Source organism: Podarcis gaigeae (genome assembly GCF_964106915.1).
Source record: "Podarcis gaigeae genome assembly, chromosome: 1".
Lineage (NCBI taxonomy): Eukaryota > Metazoa > Chordata > Lepidosauria > Squamata > Lacertidae > Podarcis > Podarcis gaigeae.
The window spans coordinates 82,673,767-82,692,055 of NC_139678.1; the positions used below are offsets into that span (position 1 = coordinate 82,673,767).

General features: G+C 44.5%; 1 protein-coding gene across 12 annotated transcripts in view; it reads left to right on the forward strand.

The window, feature by feature from the left end:
* Nucleotides 1-762: 762 nt before the first annotated feature.
* Nucleotides 763-18,289, forward strand: part of SLC43A3 (solute carrier family 43 member 3) — a 42,822-nt gene continuing 25,295 nt past the window's right edge. The window contains exons 1-2 of one of the 12 annotated variants that reach the window (XM_083701105.1): nucleotides 1,726-1,806; nucleotides 3,272-3,339. Coding sequence is in view for 4 of the 12 variants with exons in the window: in XM_083701099.1 (XP_083557225.1) it covers nucleotides 18,011-18,110 (100 nt within the window). In the remaining 8 variants the exon portion in view is untranslated. Of the gene's footprint in view, nucleotides 785-1,687; nucleotides 1,807-1,979; nucleotides 2,202-3,271; nucleotides 3,340-12,579; nucleotides 12,920-12,948; nucleotides 12,971-16,248; nucleotides 16,483-17,902; nucleotides 18,111-18,289 lie in introns of those variants that run through there. The other 11 variants (XM_083701106.1, XM_083701098.1, XM_083701104.1 and 8 more) reach the window with 11 other exon arrangements.

Below are 18,289 nucleotides of genomic sequence, written 5' to 3' on the forward strand. Positions count from 1 at the left end.
TTTATCTGGCTCTCTTTGGTTTATTTCTCCTTATCTGCTTTCCTGTGTATTTTCCTGTACAGTTACTTCCAACCTGAGAGAACTTCACAGAGTTCTCAGCAGTAACCAGTTTATGTAAAAGCAGATGAATCACAAGGATAGCTCAGTCGGTAGAGCATGAGGCTCTTAATCTCAGCGCCATGGGTTCAAGCCCCAAACTGGGCAAAAGAATCCCATATTGCAGGGGGTTGGACTAGATGACCCTCATGATCCCTTCTAATTGTACAATTCCATGAGTCTATGAATCGTGGTCCAAGTTTTTCCAGACTGTTCATGAAAAAGATTCAATTAACATGCGAAATGCAGAGTGCCAGGTTAGCAAGTTGTAACAGTATTTCAATACCATATTGACAATCCTGATTTGAGAGCACCCCGTGGATCTCACTAAAAATTGTGCTCCCATCTCCCTTTGCACAGCTGGATGCTCTTTCCCCTCCTTTCCCAGCAGTTGGTGGCTTGCCAGATTGCCTTTCAAGTGAATTAAAGGGAGGCTTTTTTGTAACAGTTATATGTACTGCAGTTATTGTATCATTGTTTTTTGTGTTGTGAGTCACTTTGGCACATGCGTGTAGGAAACTGGCACACACAGTTATCAAAACAGCAAATCCTCACTTGCTTTTCCTGGGTGGGGTGACAGAAGTATGATCTTTAGATAGTACTGGGTCTTCTACACATGCAGCAGAACTACATGGTAGGACATCAAATGTGGAGGTGGTGAAATGCTCTGTATGACTTCTGGCAACAGGTATGGGACTCTACTTTTGAATACTTCTCCCTGCCCTCCAGTTTGAGCAAACTGAAAACAAGAAACTAGCACACCAGAAAAGCAGCACTACAGGCGGAGTGAGGCAGCTGCCTCAGGTGGCGGATTTGGCAGGGAAGCAAAGTGTTATTTATTATTGTAAGGAGGGGGAAATGGCCTCCTTTCTTTTTTGCCTTATGTGCCCAAAATTACTTAGGAGAGAGTTAGAGCGTTTGCTTTATGAGCTGAAGGCTTCAGGCTCAATTTCCACCATCTCCAGGTAGGGCTGAGAGAGATCCTGGTCTGAAATCCTGGACAGCAGCTGCCAGTCTGTGTAGACAATACTAAGCTAGATGGACCCGATGGTATGACGCAGTAAAAAGCAGCTTCTTATGTCTGCTTCAGAGAGCAAAATGTATTGGATCAGGGTTTTCCAAATTTGGGTCTGCAGCTGTTTTTTTGGACTACAATTCCCAACATCCCTGATCACTGGTTCTGCTAGCTATGGATGATGTAGTCCAAAAACAGCTGGAGACCCAAATTTGAGAAACCCTGTATTGGATCGAGGGCGTCACGAACAGTGGTTCAAAACCAGCACTGTTGTGTTGCTGCTCCGGTCTGTTGTTGTTGTTAGCGATCATCTGAAGTGGCCTAGTTCATTTTGTCACACCGGCACGCCGCCACTCCATTTCTGACACATGTCTCCCCCCTGAGCTAAATCCCCGATAGGGCTGCAGGAGCCTATACTGTATACAGGGTTCCCGGAGGGCTAATGGCGAAAAGCGCGGCCGCTTTGGCGCGCCGCAGGTGGCGAGGAGAACAATCCCTTTCATCTGGCGCGGCCCAGGGGGGCGGGGGCTGGTCCAATACGCGGCTCCTGAAGAGACGGCGAGCGGGAGAGGCGTGTCTCCGCGCTGACGTCAGAGCACCCCGCGCTGCCTATGGAGGACACCCGTGGCGCACGGCCAGGGCTGCACGACCCACCGCTATGACAACAGTCGGCCGGCCGGATTGACGCGGGCAGGGTGAGTCTCTCTGTGGGAGCAAATGCGCGCGGCTTCCTTTCATGTGGGGCTGGGGCGGGCCTGTCGCCGGGAGCCTCGTGCGAGCAGGGGAGGGGGAGTAGGCAGGGAGAGGCGGCCACCCAATCGGCGAGGGGCCCCGGGGGGGCAGGGCGGGGGCGGGGCCGGTGACTGACACCTCCGGGCGCGTGGGGAGGGAAGGGGAAAGTACCTGCAGCTGAGGGAGGTTGCCAGCGCGTATACGTGCAGGTGGGAGGAATAGTGGTCTCTTCTAAGGGGGGGCGCACGGATAGTGGTCTCTTCCAGAGCAGCCTGTCCTTTGGCCACACGGGGCTAGTCGACGTCCCCCTCTTCGCATTGGACTGAGTGGAAGAGGGGCCTTGAGCCTTAGGAAGGAGGTATGTCTGGAGCGCCAGGTGCCCCCTAAAAGCGCCTATTTGTCAGAGGGATCTTGGAAGTTGGTTGCTCTCGGCGCAATGATATTTGAGCATGCCTACCTTGAATGCATCCCCAGCGACTTCTGAATAAGTGAGCCACGTGTCGGGCCGCTACTACTGCCGTGAAAATGTGGGGAGGGAAGCAGCCTCGGCGCCTAACTTCATAGGAAGACATCAGAAAGTTTGACTTGTACAGGTGTGTGTGAGCAGTTGGGAGTAGGTTGCTCTGAAAGGTGGTCAAAGAATAGAAGGGAGGTGTTTCTTGCTTTTTGTATCAGAATCGTAGACTTGGGTCATCTTAGTCCAACCCCCGGCAATGCAGGAATCTTTTGGCCAAAGTGGGGCTCGAACCCATGGCCCTGAGGTTGCCTGAGGTTACATGGATACAGGTAGTGACTATTCAGAGATGAGAGGCCGGCTACCCGAATAAATTCTGAGCAGACTGGTAGTTGTGAGGAAGTGTTTGTATCCCACGTGTTGTGCATTTATTTAGGTTTCTTAATTGTCCTGTCTCCAGAGTAAGTGTCATTACTGAAAACAGATGAATAGGCCAAAATCTCCACCCAATATAAAATTCTACAGAAAATTAAAATAGCCCCCATATCTGTCTCTGCTCTGAAAAGAAAGCCAAACATGCACTATTTACAGCACACCTGGAAATTGTTCCGTGTTGTGGTTTTGGGATGCTGAAAGTCAACATCCTTGACTAGCATAAGTAGATGTGGAATTCATGGCAGGTCTGGCTCTCTAGAGAAAAGCTGGCAATACTAGCATGTATCCTTTGGAGCAGGTGAGTACCTGGTGGTGTTCTAGACCCCTGGAACAAGGAGGAAGAGTTTTTGTTGTGAAATATTGAGGTAGGAGGATTCTGGGTAAAGACAGCCCTTGCTCAGAAGTGGTCTCTGGAATCCCAAGAGAAGCTCTTTAGTGGGAGACAAGTGATTTGTTTTGCTTGCTTTTCAGAGTTGAAGATAGAGTACGCCAATGAGTAGGGCATATGCACTCATCCCATTGTTATGTCTGACAAACAGGTTTTGCAGCATTTCGTATTGTTTCAACAACTGTTTGACCAGAGGCAACAGTGGGACAAAAGCAATATGTGAGTACAGTGGGACTTACTCCCTTGTAAGTGTGTGCAGCATAGCAGCCTTATTCCTCTTTTCAAAATCAAAAAAACACTGCCTCCAGCATTTATCCGAGGTCCTGTCCACTGTTTGTGGTCCTGAAATGGCAGGCAAGGAGATAATGAAAAGAATCAGTCTTTGTCTGATATCTGCAGACTTCTCTCTTGCCTCTTTTTCTTGCTCATAAGCAAGAACACATGGTTTTGTGCCCTACTGAGGTCCGCTGAATCATATATTTCGCAAAGTCCTCATTTTATCTTCCACTTGCTCAATTATTACCTAAAAGTTTATACAGGCCCTGCAGTTTGTGCTGCTCAGGAAATGGACAGTGTCGCCTGTGTCTATGCCTCAGGTGGTCAGAAACTGCACAGAACCTTGTCTTTTTATCCATTTAACCAAATAGCCAAGCACCTCCCTTTTGTATCGGCAGGAGAACAATTTGCATCAATTACTACTTTCTAATCTATTTGCTGGGATGAAAATGGAATTAAATGGGAGTATGGTCTATTAGAGCAGTTGTCAATTCCCCTAGACTTGTGTTTCCTTTAGGTCCTGTCCACTGCCCCTGGACATTTCTGAATGGACCTTATGCTTCTGAGCACGAGCTAACTTCCCTCTTTGAAAAGAAAAGGAGAAAGCTCTCTCCTGGGATGACCAAGACCTTGAGGAAACCACAGGTATAGTTAAATTAGGCAGTGTTTGTTTCTCCTTAGGTCGTATTTTTAAAAACATGTTTCATGGCTACTTGTACATTTACTTGCTTTAGAAAGCCAGAATGCTGTGAAATGTGCCTGGGCCTTCCCTTCTTCACTCCCTCCTTTGCAGAAACAAGGTGCACTTGGATGTGCAGGCATGCATACACAAGAGTGTAGTGCATATTATTTAGGTGTGTGGCAGGCTGTGCAAATGTGTGTTCAACTGTTGGTGGTACTAAGTGTAGAGAGAGATAGTTTTGCATTATCCCAAATGAGTGGTCAGCAAGTGGAACCTGCAACAAAATGTTGCAATGTGGTATGCCAGCTAACCTTTTCTAGGATACTCTGTTCTATTCTCTCTCTTTAACTGTAAGTCAGCATGTTGTGCCTACTGCCATGCTCAGTCCTCACTGAACATTTCCCCCCTCCCCCCCTGTGTGTGTGTTTACCCCTCATCCCTGTAGGGCTTTCCCTCTAAATATTTTTCTTGTACTGCTATAAACCTCGGGTTTTCCCCAAACCTGTTTGTGTGTGTGAATGTTGCCATTTTGACTATAAAATCAGTTTGCTATTAGTTTATAGGTTACATTGTAAAGACCCGTGAGTACAAAACAGTCACACTGACACTACTGAACTGCAACATATTTCCCCCCATTCTATAAACAGAATGCAAGTGTGGTGAGACAGGGTTGCCATATTTCAAAAAGTAAAAACCAGGATACCCCAAAAGCATTTTTAAAGGAAACCCACAAAATTGTTCTCCCCCTCCCCCCCATCAATTCCACCTTTGAAAGCCCTAGGTGAGATGCAAAAGAGGAGAGGGTTTCTGTTGAAAAGGGGATTTCAGCAAGGGGTGAGAAAAGCTCTTCTGTGAGATAATTAAAGCTGTAGGCCTTCTTCTCTTTTTCATCTGATAGCCATGACAATATGTTGTAAAATCAGAGTTCCTGTGGAAAGTTTTATTCTTGTTGACCCAGGAGATGGGGGGGGGGGGGTCTGAAGCTTGGAAAATGTCCTTATCCCCACTCTGCTGTTTGGAAAGTCAACATAGCAGCTGAAATTAGCAACAAGGATAAAATAAATGAGGCCTGGAGCTAGTCAAGAAGCAAATCCCTAGTGGATTTGACCTTGGCTATCACTGAAGATAAGAGCCATAATAAACTTTGAAGGAGGGTTAGTTAGTTTGTTTTACTGTGTAGGTCTGATCCCACATCTCAGAATCGCTGAAGGGCAGCAGTAAGGCTATTGCCACCTCTTATTAATTTTGGGTGGATAAGATATCTCAGTATTGTCACAGAAAAGGGACTTCCAAGAGTATCACACAACTACTAAAATGTAATTGGAATGAACAGTGCAATCCTATATATGTCTCCCTGGAAGCAAGTGCCACTGAGTTCAGTGCAGTTTGCTTCCATGTAAGTGGGTGTAGAATTGCTGTCTTTGTTGGATATTTTATAGTTTGAATTGACCTTAAGTCAATTTAGCCCTGTCTTTATACTCCAATCCTAAGTGCACTTACTAGGAATTTAGGTTGTAATATACTCACATACCTGGACATAGGTCTCATTAAAATCAAGGGTTTACTTCTAGGTAGGCATGCATAGGATTGTACTGCAAGTCTCATTGAGCTCAACAGAATACACTTCGAAGTAGGCCTGCATAGGATCCCTCTCTGCTGATAATTTTGATTGTATTGCTGCCTCTATGAGGAGAATTGATATTCTGCAGAGGAAAAGGGTAGGGCTACTTGCTCAGCTGGTTTAAGACAACAAGATTCTCCCTAACCATAATTCTGTCTCCTTAAGGAATTGCTATGTAAATAGAGGTTAGAGAATTCTAACTTTATTTGCAGCACTCTTGCCAAGCTGCAATTCCCAGGACTATTTTTCAGCAGCCAGACTCACCTCAGCTGGCCAGTTAAAAGGGTATCAAACATACAAGGAGCTGCCATCCCTGTTTGCCGATATTGTGTGCTACCCTTCCCCAACACCTCTCTTTACACCTCACCCACCTGTCTCCCCACAGCCCACTTCAAGCCCCTCACCTCCTGCTCTACACCTGCTTTTTAAAGGAGAGGAGAGGTGCTTCACAGTGTGGCTTGCTAAGTTTGCTGGATTTGAGTTAAATGCTTTGCTGAATCAGAGCCTTTGGTTGTTGCTTAGCAGCATACCTACTGACCAGCAAGGGCATTTTGTTCAATGCATTTCTACTCATGACCTTCGTGTCCCTCTTTCTACTCATGACCTTCGTGTCCCTCTATTCTGTTTTATGTAGTTAATTATTCACAAATTGAAAGTGAATTCTTCCCAAACTCAAATCAATTAATGATCTCTTTTTATGTTACACTGCATACATCTTAATGGTTCTGTTCCTTATATTAGAATGCTTCAAGGCACCAATTTTTAAATTTTATTTTAGTCTTAACATGATCAGCAACTTTTTTTGACAATCATGTTCTTCTGCCTCAAACACCTGACAAGCAGAAAGTCTGCCGGTGATTTTTTAAAAACAAACAAACAAGGAGATACAAGGTGATGAGAAAAAACTTTATCTACTTATTTGCAACATACCTTTTTACTGTACTTTACTGTACAAATATAGGGTCAGTAAAAAAAGAAAATGGAGACCTGGAAAGCCAGTGATATGGGCAGATGCATAAGAGGGCTTGTACTTCATGAGGAGGAGGAGCAAGACTGATTTTGGAGAGAGAGTCTGTCTCTGTAGCACAGAAGGGAGCTCTGTATGGAATGAGAGGACTATGAAGTGTTTCTGAGAGGGGGAGGTGTGCATTGTAGCACCATGAATAGGCTGTTTATAATCCAAGGAAACCAGTCCCTGGGGTCATATGCTGGACAGTTTTGGTCTGTTCCAGCAGTGTCATGCTTGGCATTTAATGAGCTAGTCTTTTATATCCAAAAGAGATGTGAATTTGTACTGGCGAAGAGGCTGATGGTAGAGAGTTTGCCTTCAGCCCTGGTATCCACAAGCTGTACCTCGTTTCCCCTAAAGAGACCATAAACTGTATTCTCCCAGGGTTTGTTTGTTCTGCTTACAGGTCCAAGATTCTTTTTTGGGGTAAATCTGGGTTGTCTTTCCTCTCTAAATGCAACTTACTATTGTTCTTGTATAAATGATTATCCCCTCATAAACAAGCAAGAGCTTTGTTATGCATAGTATAGGAACATCTGAAGGTTTCTGTTAGGGTTGCCAACATTCATACCAAGCCTGTTCCTGACCATTTAACTGCAGTCTAATGAGCAGAAATTTAACAACTTTTCCTGGCAAGGAGGCAAAAGTAATGAGGAAAGCTCCACTTGGTAACATAGCCTCCCTGCCCCCCTCCCAGGCTACCCCTACCAAGAAGGGAACAGGGCCCTTAAAAAGTTGGCAACCCAGCATTTCAACATGTCTTACTTGCAATGTAAGTTATGAAATGAAATGAAATGTATGTTCCTACTACTATTTGATTTACACAATACAGTACTAACAAAACAGAGAAGTGGAAGAAAATGCTGAAATTATGGTTTGTGGGACACAGCCCAAAAGAAGCATCCCCTCCCCTTCCCCAAAGATGACCGAGGAACTGATTCTGCTTCCGTTGGGATTGCTGAAATGCAGTGCACCTGAGTCTGCATTCCTGAATGACTGTCTCAGGTGCATAAGTAGTGGCCTTAGGGCTTTGTGTGTGCGTGCCTGCGAACATTTAAAATAGAAACAATCAATCTGTATAATGAGGAGCCTCTACTGTAGCTTTCCCAGATAATTCCAGATAATTTACCACAAAAGTATTCTTGTTTTACAGCCCCACTGACTGTTCATGGTTTAAATGACAGATTACTGTCATCAGCATGTTGCTCTTTATGTCAGACTTAATCCACTGCTGCTCCTACACCTTGCACACAGATTCTGTTTTACTTTGTGATTAGATTCCTTTCAGTCTTCCTTCCCAGCCGTGCAGCCTTATTACCTCTTCTCTCTTAGGCTCTTTCTGCAAGCAAAACAATCTGGGTGATTATGATGAATGCATTTCAAACACCTTCCTTGTCTCCCTTCCTCCGCCACCTCTCAAAACTAATGGGTGGATCTGGTTAGTTTTTCTTCACTGCTTTATAGCTACAGCCTTTTTGCAACTCAAGACAAAACAGACACCTGCCACATGTATTGGTTAAAATGGTTTGTACACTAGGATGTTTTCCTGTTCCTTTAGCCCAATTAAAATGGATGTGAGCAGTGATAAAGCATGGTTGTGATGCTATACAACTCCCATGTATTTTAAAGGGCCTTTCACAACAGAGCCTCTCTATCCGTTGTGACATAATATGTTGGGAGACGGGGGATTTGTGTATCTCCAGATTTTGTTGGACTCCAGTTTCCACCAGCTCCAGCCGACATGTTCAGGGATGATGTGTGCTGTAGTCCAGGAACATCTGGATGGCCTCAGGTTTCCCACCCCTGCTCTAGAGATAGTCTCATAAGTAATTACTGCTAGAAATTACTTGGTTAACAGCAGGCAGATCCATCAGGTTCCAAACATCTTAGGAAAAAGTCATCATTAATGATTCTGTGATATGACATACGTAATTGCATTGGACCTCTCCAAGAGACCATTTTCTTAAGAATTTCTTTTCTGTGCACATTGCCTGTTGATAATCCACACATGTTGTTTAGCTATCTGTTAACCTGAAAATATATGCACCACAACTGAGATGTTACCCACTCTACAATTTAAACACAGAGTATACACACAACATAAGAGTTTAGTTAGGGTTGTCATATGCCCAGATTTTCCTGGACATACCCAGAATACTTAAATTGGAAGCAGTGTCTGGGCAGAAATTGGTGAAATGTCCTGGAAAATCCATATGGCAACCCATGGCAGCAGTGTCATTTTGCTGATTTTTCTTAAAAATAGTTTAAAAATGCAAAAAACACACAACAACTTTTGTGTCTGGATTTTCACCTTTTGAAATGTGGCAACCCTGGTTTAGTCATCTGGACAGTACAGGAAGGGTGTGCAGTGGAATAAAGAGCTCTCCTCTGAAAAATCAGTAAAAGAAACAGTACATTTCTAAAATGCTGGGGCTCCATTATGCTTGGAAGTTACGTTTTCCGTCTGGAGACACTGCCCTCTAAACACGGGAATGTGGTGGTTAGGGTTGCCAACTTCTTTTTGGACCTGGGCTCCTCTGGACAGATTTCTAAAGGGCATATGTGCTGCTGCCCAAATGGGCCTGTTTCTTGAAGCTGCCAGCTCTGCCTCTGAGAGTTGTGGCCAGGTTTCACCTGCCCATGAGGCCAGATGAGGTGACAGTATCCCTGGGGGCAGCAGATCCCAATGTCAATCTTTCTTGCCCACTTGTTCCTCATGTATATCTTCACTTACTCCATCTTCCCTGACAGGGAGGGAGGAGACACAGGTTAGCCTCAGGCTGGCCCTGGTTGTGGCAGGCCAGGAAAGGGGTTTGGGAGACAAATCAAGCCCACAAGGCAGTTTATGTAGGAAAAAGTGCTACCAGAGGTATCCTTGTCTAAGACATTGAGGACTGTAAAAGAACTAGCACCTTGGATTGTGCCTGGAAACTAACCTATAGTCCAGACCAGTGCAGTTCTTCTAGCACTGCACAAACTCTGCAGTCCATTCCTGACCACTAACCAAGAAGCTGTGATTCTGGACCAGCTGCTGTTTCCCATTTTCAAGGGCAGAACCAAACAGTCTGGCTGTAAGGTTGACCATGGATTTCATACACCCAACTGTTACAGACTTGCACAGTTACTTGTGACCCACTGAGTTAAATGTAGCATACCACCTGTTTTTTATGACTACTAACTAGGTGTTTGACAAGTTCTCTGTATTGTATTTCTGCCCCACCTCCCAGTGAGTTTCATACTCCCCCCCAGTACTTGGATAACACTAATTTATCAGCTAACATATAAGGTCACCTATGAAGGAAGTACACCTTTTTTGTCCTTCTCAGTGGGTTCTGGCAGGATTTACCGTACACTACCAAATTATATAAAGACAATATACTTGAGGAAAAGGTATTTAATAAAAAAAACTAATTTACTTCAAAACTTCAAATAATATCTGCATATGGTCAGTGCTATTTTTCTAGAAAAAGAGGTGCCAGAACTCACCATGAACACATCCCTTGTTCTCCTAGAATGGCAATGGTGCCCACCTGAGAGGTGTCAGAACTGAGTTCCAGCTGAAAAAAGCCCTGCATATGGTATAAGTGCATAGAATAAAGACCAAAAACACAAAATTGTCATCATTGTAATTAACAAACACATTTTAAAAACTTTTTTAAAAGCCATAATTGAGCATTTTCCCTCTATAAGGAGTCTTGCTCAAAATGATTTTATGCAATTATGAAATCTACATAAATGTGTATGTAAATAAATTGTATCACATCTTTTAGGACACGCTGCCCTTCTCAGGTGATAAACACTTGAAAATAACGGCGACTGCAGTTTAATCATTAATATTAACAAAGTAACTGAAAACTATCAACAGCTAAAAACCTTCAGGCATAGCCCATTAATTAATCAAGTGCAGACTGGAATAAAAACATCTTCAGAGATTTATTTTAAAACATAAATAATGAAGCAATAATATGTGTTTTCATGGAGAGGAAGTTCCAAAGGTGTGGGGCCAAAAGGTCTTATATCTGTTACCCAGCAATCTAACAGCTCCTACTGACAGTCTGGAGATCAGGGTAGTCCTTGGATAACCTGATCCCAAACTGTTTAGGGTTTTAAAAGCCAAAGCCAGCACATTGAATTGACTTGGAATCAGTGCAGAATAGGCAGGGCTGGTCCACCCATGAGGCAAGGTGAGGCAACTGCCTCAGGCAGCAGGATCCCACAGGGGCAGCAGATCTGGCTTTCAATACATAGTCTGCTGCTGCCACCGCCATCTCAGTGACAGCAAAAACTGTGCTGCACTCCTGAGGCTGAATCTGTCACCTCCTCAACAGCTCCTCCTATGCTGGCTCTAGAATGGCCTCTTGGCGAATAGAAGGGGCTGCTGGTCTCCTTCCCCCATTGTTCCCAATGTAAATCTTTCTCTCCCCCCTTCCTGGATGTAGAGCTTCACTCACCCCTTCTTTCCTAGCAGAGTCCCCCCACCATTTTGTGGTTTGCCTCGGGTACCTCAATGTCTTGGCCTGGTCCTCAGAATAGGTTCAATATGATCTGAATGCCTAGATTAATTTGATGCATAGCAATAAAAAAGATTGAGTGCAATGTTAAAATTGACTGAAAAATGTACTTGCACTATAGCAGTAGACATTATTCTATCCATGCCACCACATTTTTATGCTTCACCTTGATCACTGAGGTCTTCTGATGGGGCATAGGAGGCCAACCCCAGTTCAGCTGGCCTTCACCACAAACTGAGACTATAGTGTGGCAGACCCTGACCTGCAGAACTCCTTGCCAGTAGAAGTTCAGCAGAAGTCATCTCTGCTCGCTTTTAGACATCTTCTGAAAAACAGGCTTTTTGAACCTGAGATATTTTTTTTTTGCCAATCAGCTGGTATGCCTGGTGTTTTTCTTGTTTTTATTATAGTATTGTATTTTTAGTTTGTATGCTGCCTTGCAATATTTTATATGAAAGTGTGCTTATACATATTTAAACAAAATAAATAAAAGGTGTATTCTTTTGTCAGTGTATTTAAATATTGTGCAAGGAGGCACTGTGTTCAGTGGACGAAATGACTCAGGCCAGTCCTTACCTCTCAGATTAACCTACCTCAGAGGATTAAATTAGAGTGAGGGATGGGGAAGATCTTGTATGCTGCTTTGAATTCTCTGGAGGAAAAGTGGGATATTATTTAATAAATAATATGCCTGCTCTATTTTCTCGGGTCAAACAGGTCTTGTCAGGTTTTGAAGCACTATACTAACCATTAAATAAGCAAATAAGCATTGTGTTTGTCTGGAGATGCTAAGAGGATGTGTGTGTGGGGGGGGGGGTAGGACTGTGTATCCCATGCATAGACAGTTTATTATGCCACAGGGGGAGTGTGTGTCCCATTGACACTTTAATCTCAGATATATGTGTTGTCTGTCCCTAAACTGTGGTAAATTAAACCACCCTGGACCAAAGTGCAGGCATCACTCTGCCATCCCAGCTGCACAGTTGTAAAAAATCCTGACGTGACGGAAAGGTTAACAGAAAAATTACTGAGGGAATCATAATGATTTTAGAAAGTGTGACCTACAAATGCTGGCATAGTCGGTGTCAATAATGACACACAATCAGTGCTGTGGGAAAGGGAAATCCAGGCATATGGAAAGAGTGATAGTTCTGGGCCAAAGTTAATCTTTAGTGCTGGAAAGCAACTCCTTTGGCATAATTAAGTGGACTTTTCACAAGCCTTTGCAATAATGTACCTCCATTAAGGGTCCATTAAGGAAGTTAAATAAACAAGTGTAAGGTGCAAAGTCTCGTTAGGAATTAAAAGGTCTTTCTAACTGTAAGCGGTAGCAGAAGGTGATTGTCCCTGCTTCTTGCAGCTTGGAGTGGGAGCAGCGCTAATGGCTTGGAAGACACAGACATGCCCCCCCCCATGAGATTTGCTTAATGGCACACATGCGGGAGTTCAGCTAAGACGGGGGGGGGGGGCAAACTTTTTTCAAAGAGGGCCAGATTGGATGAAGTGAACATATGTGAGGGCCGACCAAAGTAGTTGAGCTTTTATAAGGATTTTATCCCAGGAAAGAAACTGCCACAGGCGCTGGGGCTGGATTAAACTGACCGGCGGGCCAGATTAAGCCCCCAAATGGATTTAGGACATGCCTGAGCTAAGACATCCAGATGGTGGAACGTGCAGCGCAACGGAAGACACAAAGCAACGTAGGTGCATCTCCAGCTTTGAAGAGAGGCTAGTGGTCTTCTGAGGTGCATGTAAGTTTTCCCCAGGTTTAGGTCAATTGGCATGTTACAACTGTAATTCTTACTGTGTACTAGGAGAGTGATGTGGTTTTGTACAGAAAAGCCCCAAGTGCAACCAAAGTGGGCTGTCTTCTGTCCCTCATTTCCATGACAAAACTGTTAAGTCTAAACATACTGTTGCTTGGTAAAGTGATGCACGTGAACCATTCTCTGTAGGGCTCTTAAGGCAGAAGGGATTGCACCGCCTGTGTAGTAATCAGGAAAATGCAAACATCCTGGAATTGTTGGTGTGGAAAAGTAGAGTGGGCATCTTGCTGCATATTTATTTAGTGGAAGATATATGCATTAAGTTCTAAGTTGCAAATATGAAGCAGCCTAACCCCTTGACTTTTTGTTATCTAGTTTGTGATGCTTGCAGTCTGGGTTATGTTGCGAGCCCACGCGCTAAACCCTGTCCCTGGAGCCTACCCGCCAGGAATGAGACATGACAACAATGTATGGGCTTAAATTAGGCCACAACTTTATCGAATTTCAGGTGTAGGAACCTTGGCTTAGGCCTTGGAAGGTATCCCTCTCATAGGCTGAGGATGTGTGGGGCAGTCAGGTGTTGTGGGAGGGGACTGTAAAGCGTGAACTTACACAGTGTGCCCTCCCACTTCGCCGAAGCTGGGAGTTTGAGTGTATGCTTCCGCTCCAGCGCCAGCGACTCCTGCAAACAACCCTTTCACGGATCCTGCTGACGCCGCCACATGGGGGTGCATGCAGATGCTACCCCCATCTCAAAGATAGACTATAGAATACCGACCAAGGCCCAAAACCGCCAAAGGTGTGACAAATTGCTACGGGGAAGGCAAAACCTGCCAATGCAGGGAAATTCCTTCCCGGTTCTGAACACAGCAGCCATCTTACAACTATAGCAGCGCCCGCTGACCTAGGAAGCAAGAGGTTAGCCTGCAAAAGAAGACAGTGCTATATTTTAGGGGGTGGGATGAACCTGGAAAGAAAACAAAGTGAGCCTGGGCCTAAGAGCACCGGCCTTTTTCCGACCCTCACCCTGCCCCCAGCCTGCAGCCCATTGACCCGCTGAGATGGGGACGGGGAGATGGCAGCCCTGTAGCCAAGGTGGGGGGCACCCTGGTCTCTGGAACCACTGTGCGATGTCGCAAACCCTGCCCACCTCTTGGAGGGGGTGAGCAGTAATTGTGTTCTGTGAGGGCAAAAGAGAATATCTGGAGAATTTTCATGACTGAGTTGCAACAAAGTGGCCTTGATGGTAGCTGTCACTCCTTTTAAGTAGGTCTGCGTGACAACAAAGAGCAGATCATGGAAAATAAATGGTGAGCTGGATGCACACTCACAGGCACAAAAGATTATTAACTGGCCCTTCACTATATAGCGTAGACGTGGTGAACCTTTGGTCTGCCAGGAGTTGCTGAAGTACAACTCCCATTATCCCTGTCCATTGGCCATGCTTGGGAGTTGTAGCTTAGCAATGTCTAGAGGGCCAAAGGTTACTCACACTTGCCTTAAAGAGTGAAGGGCTGCATTGTTCCCCTCCTCCACACACCCACACTATGTAGTCTCCATTACGATAGTTCATAGCAAAGCACTAAAGATTGTGTACACAAATTCAGTGTTTTTTAATTCATTACCTTGATAGATTAACTTAAAACTTTATTTGGTCATCATTATGTCTCCTTTGGAAACTCCTCTGTAAGAGGGTTAGGATGCCCATCACACACCATGTTAATACAGTCCTACTTCTTGAAGTCCCAGTGCTGTGAACAGTCGAGATAGTATGTAGTTTCTGTGGAAAAGGCAGAGTTTGCAGATCTTCATCTCTGAGATAGCTGGACCACTTTGGAATCCAAAATAGCTGGGATCCAAGGCAGTCTAGGGTGTGGCTGCCTAGCTCCGAAGCTCTGGAACAGTGTTAGAATCTTGGGAAGTCTCCTAAGGTGTTCTTAAAATATATATTTTGTAACCTTGTCCTACTTCTTTATTAACTGAAAACACCAAACACAAAAGAGGCAGGAAGTAGGGGAGGGATTCTGTGACTTGCAGTTCTAGCTGCCAGTCAGGGTATGAATTTTACCAGGTCTCTCCTTTCACTTCCAATTGCACTGCTTTTGGGAGGAACTCATCCACCTAAATCCTAACCAATTTTGTTGCTTTGTGACTTTAGGGCAAATTGAGCAGTAAAGAATCTAGGACTTTGTAAAGCCTCAAAGACTTGTTTTGTTCATTCCTTCTGTTTTGATTTTACATTATATTTGAAAATCAATTAAAAATGCAAAAAATATACTGATTTTATTCAAAATTCCCTAACCTCTGTATCTATCCTTCTGCAAATGTTTCAGGGAATGTACCTTAAGGGCACATTATGTGACATGTTTCTACAAAGTACCCACAAAACCATAGGGCAGGGCATCAAACCTTTTAAAATTATTTCAAACTTGTCATCTAATGGAGGTGAATTCATGTAGTACTGACTAGCAGATATACAAGGGCACAGCTATAATTCTTTTGTCTATGGGAAAATATATGTAGCTGTGCCCTTGTGCATCTGCTATGTGGAGAGCTGAGCCCTCCAACCCATTTGAGCTTGACATCTCATTTTAATTTAAACAATCCCAAGAGAAATAGCAGGAAGCTAAAGGGGCGCATCCAGCAGTAATTCATTGGTGACCTCTAAGGCAAATGCTATTAAGATCATAGCCTTGTAAATGAAACTGGGGGAATTTCTGCAAGAGGTTCTCTTCTGCCTGTGGGATCCTTTGTGGGCCACAGTGTCAGGCCAAGGCATTTTGCTGCCTGAGGCAGAGTGGCAAAACAGCACCCCTCTCCCAAGTCAAGGTGCCTAGTATTCAAGGTTGGTTGAGTTATTTTGGCACCTGCAGCAGAAAATCCCTCAAGTACAGTGGTACCTCAGGTTAAGAACTTAATTCGTTCCAGAGGTACGTTCTTAACCTGAAACTGTTCTTAACCTGAGGTACCACTTTAGCTAATGGGGCCTCCCACTGTCGCCGCTGCATGATTTCTGTTTTATCCTGAAGCAAAGTTCTTAACTGGAGGAACTATTTCTGGGTTAGCGGAGTCTGTAACCTGAAGCATCTGTAACCCGAGGTACCACTGTACTTCTCCCTGCCCCACTCCCTGGCACTAAAAAAATTACCATAATAAATTAAGTAACTAATTTGTTGCCCATTTATGATTCTCTGTCAAGTGCTGGGGCTGGCCCAGCCCATCATTACATAACTAGGCTGCTAGCCTAGTCAAGTGGCTGAGATAAGGAGCAGAGGGATTGCAGACTTCTGGGTCTGGGTAGATAGGAACGGAGAATTTGTCTACTCCACATATTGTAGACCTAAGGGAAGGGTGTGGAGAAGCAGCAAAGCCAGGGGAAAGTTTTGGCAGTTGTTAGATTTGCGGGGCGTTAGCTCTGTTGAGCATAAGACATTCTGAACCTGCTCAGAGCACCTCTGCATACATGCCAACTGCCCCTCGTTCTGTTCTAGCCCCTGGTAAGTGCCTATTTTTGTTTTGCTGGGGAAATGCCTTATTTGAACTTTGTCAGGGGGAGTTCCTAGATATGCCATCCTTTTGAGTTTCAGCTGCCTACTCCAGGTCTGCAGAAATGGGGGAGGAGGGGGGATGCATCTTGCCTCTAGCATACATCCATGTAAATTAGGGTGGTGAATCCTTTTTTTAAAAAAAATCTGTTGAGGGTCCAAATTCAGTGGGGGGAGGCTCTGCAAACCAATGGTGGGTGGGTTAGTATTCAAATCTGTGTGAAGCTGGAGCTGCCCCTTTTCTTTCTTTCTGCCACTCCTTTCTCTTTCCCTCCTTTCCCCTCATTTTCCTCCTCCTTGCCACCTGCATGGTGCTTATGCCAAGAGCCATAAGTTGCCCTCCGCTGATGTCAAAGCATGCATGTGTGCACCAAGGTCTTGTGCTATTTTACATACACACACTGCAGCTGCTTAAGGTACATTTTTGAACTGTTGATACCATATTGCAGGACATTTTTAACCAAACAATCCAACACCCTGCTGATTTTTGAATCAGAGAGGCTCTTGTAGAGTTGGTTGTATGTTGCTTTGGGTTGCCCTGGCCAATATAAAGCAACTAAGAAATATAATAATAAATATAAACATAAACAAAAGCAGTAGATCTGGAGTAGAGCTTTTCAGCAATGTGTAATTTCATCTGTAAAATGTTGCCCCTAGCAACTCTAGAGTTCTACAGTTGTGCCATATAATTGCCAACCAATCAAGCTCCTGTTCAAATTAAGCCCAGAGTTCAGGGTTTTTCAATTTTCTGAGAAAAAGGTCAGCATTTTGGGGAACAAGATATTGAGCCATAAGCTTTAAGGAAGGTGTTACATTTGTAAGCTAGAGGTTTTGGCACCCCTTTCACACAGTTTGAGCACCAAATGCTGGGTCACACTTAAGAAGACCTGCACTACAGGAAGGTCTTCTGGGGTCATTTTATGTGGTGAAATATTCTTCTTTTGCAGAGATAAATTCCAGCATAGATCAAAATGTGCATTTCACCACTTGTGAAGTGCACCACATGTATTTAATTTATTTCATGGGTGAGGAAGTTGCTGTGTACCTCAGCTTCCCATGAAGTGTCCTGGTATCTCACAGGAAAAAGCCAATGCTGTGTGAAATATCTGGGTAGAAACTGAGTAAGGGACAGATCTGGGGCAGCAGTTTATGCATGGATGTGACAGTACTGGTGAATATGTGTCAGTATACCCATCACAAGTGCCATTGTTTGTCTGACTGAGAGGTAACGTTGACTTCTTCCACCAGAGGATCTCCTCTTTCAACATTTGTTTCCTTCCTCTAGGGAAGGAGGGAGGAGACATAAGTGGGGAGAGAGACTCTGGGCATTCTCTTAAGTTGCATGTGGTCCCAGTCCAGTGTCTGCTTCCTGTTGTTCATTATTCTGCTGACTGGACCTGCCTTCATTGGCAAAGCTCTCACTCTCTGGAGGCAGCTGTGTGTCTTTCGGGTCTTGTCTGAGAGTGGCTTGTGGAAAACCATGTCACTTCTGAGACATGAGGCGCATATGCAGGTCAGCAGCATCTCTTGCCCCTCTTCACTCTCTGGCAGGTGTCCAGCCCATGAGAGCTTAGCCAAGGGTAAGATTTTTGTGGGGAAAATATGAGCAAGTTTTGAAAATAGCTGAATGATTCTAAGGGGAACCAGATGCTGTGAGGCATGAAGGAACAGAGATACGTATTTGGGAGATTGAGAATGACTCAGGAAAGTGAGGGGAGGTGATCAAAGAGTAAAAAGAGTCTTTGCTGGATAGACTTGA